General features: G+C 36.6%; 1 protein-coding gene across 1 annotated transcript in view; it reads left to right on the forward strand.

Moving 5' to 3' along the window:
* The first annotated feature begins 2,325 nt into the window (after positions 1–2,325).
* LOC108759193 (dual 3',5'-cyclic-AMP and -GMP phosphodiesterase 11) overlaps positions 2,326–4,437 on the forward strand; it is a 38,461-nt gene continuing 36,349 nt past the window's right edge. Inside the window, exon 1 of the mRNA XM_018504513.1 lies at positions 2,326–2,359. Within this exon, the coding sequence (XP_018360015.1) occupies positions 2,343–2,359 (17 nt within the window). The 5' untranslated portion in view covers positions 2,326–2,342. The remainder of the gene's footprint in view (positions 2,360–4,437) is intronic.

The following is a 4,437-nucleotide window of genomic DNA, read 5'->3' on the forward strand; positions in this document are numbered from 1 at the left end:
CAAATTTTCCCATCACTACCGGCAAGCAGCTGACTGACTTCCTTGGGGTGCGTTCCGTTTCTCGCATGATACGCATAATGCATCGTCTATCCTTGTTGCTCACCAAATGTTAAACAAGGACAATGGATGCATCATGCACATCATGCGCGATACGGAACGCACCTTTGGTTATGGGTGTGATCTGCAATGAGTGCAGATCACACAGCGCCTCAGTGATGCGTGAATGCACTCATTGTACCCATAACCAAGAAAGTCAGTCTGTCAGTCAGCTACTTTGCCGCATGTAACACATGTGGTGTTGTTGTGTGCGGACTTGCATACGTGTTTTAAAGTTTCATATGATTTTCAATCGCCGAATAATCAATTGTATGCGATTGTTAGTGATTAACTGATAAACCGCTTAATAAATTTCTCGTGTTGTCAAGTGAGTGTAATCGAATTGTGCCAATATGTTGAAATGTGATATAATTTATAAAAGAAGAATCTCATCGTGGAAACGTATGACTAGATATATATAGCTATGTACTTAAAAGACATTTAATATTTGAGAGATGGAAGTGAATTACAGTAAACAGTTGTGTCAAGCATTATTACGGTGCATCCAAATTTATTCCTCCAACTGTTTCAAGAAGCTAGAGCAAAATGGAATCATTGAACATCTACAAGGTAATAACAATTTTATAATTATGATAATAAGCTTTTTTGTGTATTTGGCTTACGTTTTTGCTTGAAACATTCATAACTCTTTGCTAAAAAGCACGCGTTTCTCACAAGACTTCCTATAAATAATAAATGCTATAAGCGCGATAGCGCAGATAAAATTGTTAGAGTAATTTTTGTAAAATTGGGAAATTAGACAATAATTGCGTGCCACAAGTATTATAATACCTATTGATATACAATTAAGTCTAAAAGTATTTCAGTAAATCAAATTGTAAGAAACGCTCTTTAAATGCTACGTACTGAAATGATTGTATGATTTGTATGTCAATAATAGTTTTATAATGCTTATCGCACGTAATTATTGTCTAATTTCGCTCTTTTACGACGTTTTTCTAATAATTTTATCCATGTAATTAAAATACAATCCGATATTCAAACGTTTTAATATTTATTTTAATTTCATCATTCTGTTACGTCCAAACCCTTCAGTGTTGGTAACCATACGATAATTATCGTACATGTACATTTTACTTATACGTACGATGTACGATAACACTTCATTATCGTATGTCTAAAATACGATAATTTTATATTTCTGACTCATTACTCTTCTCTCTTAATTTTATATACATATTACCAACAGAGTAGGCATTGAAGAAGACGATGAATTAAATGACCTGATATTTATTAAAAATCATAGAAATTAAGTATGAATTTTAAATATTATTTGTTCTTTGAAGTCTGTTCGTTTATAATTTGCGAGTTATATAGTGTTTAGCCTTATCAAAAATTTATCGTTCTAGTTACGTGGCTTAATCTGTGAAGTGAAATGACTATAATTGATGCTACTACGATAAATACGAAAAAATATACATATGTAATACATACATAAAAAATTGTGGTATTGACAATACAAGTGAACTTACTGTCTACTGTCAACATATGTAAAAAGCCACATTTGTACCGTTTCTTTCTTTTAAAATTGTTTTAAATATACTGAAATAATTACTTTCCAATTTGTATTTTTAACCCGAATATTATAGAAATACAATTTATTCTATAGAATGTTTAAGCTCTTGGAATAAAAAAAAATATAGGTTATTGTTTCAATGATCGTGTATTAAGGGGCTTCTAAAGTGCTAAATGTGTAATTTCAGCGAAATCGGTTGAGAATTGATCGAGAAGTTTCTGATCTATTTTGGAAGCTGATTTCAGCCTAAATAACTTCAACGTTAAGTAATAAATAAAATTGTTATTTCTGACCGTCTCTTAATTACGGAATAAAATTTTACATATTTCGTATTTAAATTATGTTCGCGCGCGCGATGTATGTATGTACGATAATTCTGGGTTAGGTACGATAATTTTACGGCCCTAGTACGATCGGCCACTGTTTCTAGGTTACCAACACTGAAACCCTTGGAGATTTTCAAATTTATTTATCTTATTGGAGCGAAAGGAGCGGAAAGGGTGAGGGTGGTTGGAAGAACGGTCAGACTCTCGTCTCGCAGATATCCGCACGGAGGCGAGTACCGCTAGTCGAACGTACCCCTTTGTGCTCGCTTCGGAATATGGGTCAACATCCCGCATGGGCGCTTTAACGCATGTTTCCAACGAGCGATCGTCGGCCTAAATTTCGAGTCAAGGAATCTAATCCTTTTAACTCTGGACTGGACCACATGCGATCTCTGAAAAGGTAAGGCTTATGAACTACGAGGTCTCAGGGTTTTACGAATAGAGAATGAGAGAGAGAGAGATGTAAACTTTTTAACATTATTTATTAAAACTAATCATTACTTATCGTAAACAGGTTACAAATAAAAAAATAATGAAAAAGATTACACATAGATAAAATTATAATTATAAATTAGAATTATTAGGTGTATAACTTTGCTTCCCCCGTTTTTTCCGAAATTCGAGGCTTTATTATAAAAAACTGGTTATACATTTATGATTCAAAGTATTGTTCATCGCTGGCCACTACTTTCTCCCATCCTTCGGGCAGCGTACGAATCCCGCGTCGAAAAAACTGATCATCCTTTGAGGAGATCCACGAATCGATACAATTTTTTACTTTTTCATAAGACCGGAAGTGCTGGTCAGCCAGGCCGTGTGCCATTGATCGAAACAAGCGATAGTCAGAAGGAGCAACATCTGGAGAATACGGCGGGTGGGGTAGGACTTCCCATTTCAACGTTTCCAAGTATATCTTGACCACTTTCGCAACATGGGGTCGAACATTGTCATGCTCCAAAATCACTTTATCGTGTCTCTCGTATTGCGGCCGTTTGTCTTTCAATGCTCGGCTCGAACGCATCAATTGCGTTCGATACCGATCGCTTGTGATTGTTTCAGTCGGTTTTAACAGTTCATAATACACTACGCCGAGCTGGTCCCACCAATTACAGAGCATGATCTTGAAGCCGTGAATATTCGGTTTGGCCGTCGACGTGGAAGCATGACCGGGAACTCCCAATAATTTTCTGCGCTAGGAGTTATCGTAATGAATCCATTTTTCGTCCCCAGTCACAATACGATGCAGAAATCCCTTCCGTCTTTGCCTTTCAAGCAGTTGTTCACAAGCAAACAAACGCCATTCAACATCTCTCGGCTTCAACTCGTACGGCACCCAATTTCCTTGCTTCTGAATCATTCCCATGGTTTTGAGGCGTTTTGAAATGGCTTGTTAAGTCACTCCTAATGATCGTGCCAATTCTTCTTGATTTTGACACGAGTCTTGATCAAGTGATCAATGCCTTCAATTCTGCATCTTCGAAAACCTTCTCTCTTCTACCGCTATGCCGGTCTTCGACGTCAAAATCACCGTTCTTGAAGCGTTGAAACCACTCCCAACACTTTCTTTGACTAATAGCGGCCTCACCATAAGTATTTGAGAGCAATCAATGAGCCGCGGTGATCCCGATTGATCACGGCTCGATTGGACACCACTAATCACAGCGACCAGTGCTTAGGAGCTTTGTAGTCTCAAGCGTTGTGAGTGGCTCGTGTCCAATTGAGCCGTGATCAATCGGTATCACCGCGATTCAACTGAGTGCCACCCGATGAGCCTCAACCGCAGATTTCTTCATACTGAAGCAGAAAATTAAAACCTCCCGCAAATAACGAGAATTTGGATCGTAAACTGACATTTTCAATCAAGAATAACTGTATGATGCAGACACAAATCGAGTAATGTTTCTATGGGGTTATGTTGACAGATGCCCAAGTTTATTGTATGACGTCTATGATCTATTTATTTCGACCACCATTTACCGCTAAAGTCATCTATAGGAAAATGGCGGAAGCAAAGTTGTATACATAATATTATAAAGATTATTATTACAACTAAGATTATTACTATGAATTAATCCGTTAATAAATCAAACTAATCAAGACTCCTTACAAATCAAAGAATTGGAAAGAGTAAGGGCACTAGGAGTCGGGCGCAGAAGACGTCGCGCAAATAATACACTTATAAAGAGTGAAACTTCTTTATTCACGAAACGCGCTTACATGGTTCGACTCATTTTTGAGCCTTCCACAGAGCAAACACACATTAACATATATAAAGTAAAAATTATCCTATCATGGTGAGCTCCCCTACATCGAGAATTTAATTGTCAGAATTAAATAAAAAGAAAGAAAAAAAATTGAAAAAGAAGGAAAATATTAAAAGTGTCAAATTAAAGAATATAGAAACTAATTTATCGAAAAACTAACCGAAAATAGGGACGCTCACCACGATTACAAAGTACCGTATCGCAAACAATATTA

This window comes from Trachymyrmex cornetzi, unplaced genomic scaffold (assembly GCF_001594075.2).
Source record: "Trachymyrmex cornetzi isolate Tcor2-1 unplaced genomic scaffold, Tcor1.1 scaffold1731, whole genome shotgun sequence".
NCBI classification, from domain to species: domain Eukaryota; kingdom Metazoa; phylum Arthropoda; class Insecta; order Hymenoptera; family Formicidae; genus Trachymyrmex; species Trachymyrmex cornetzi.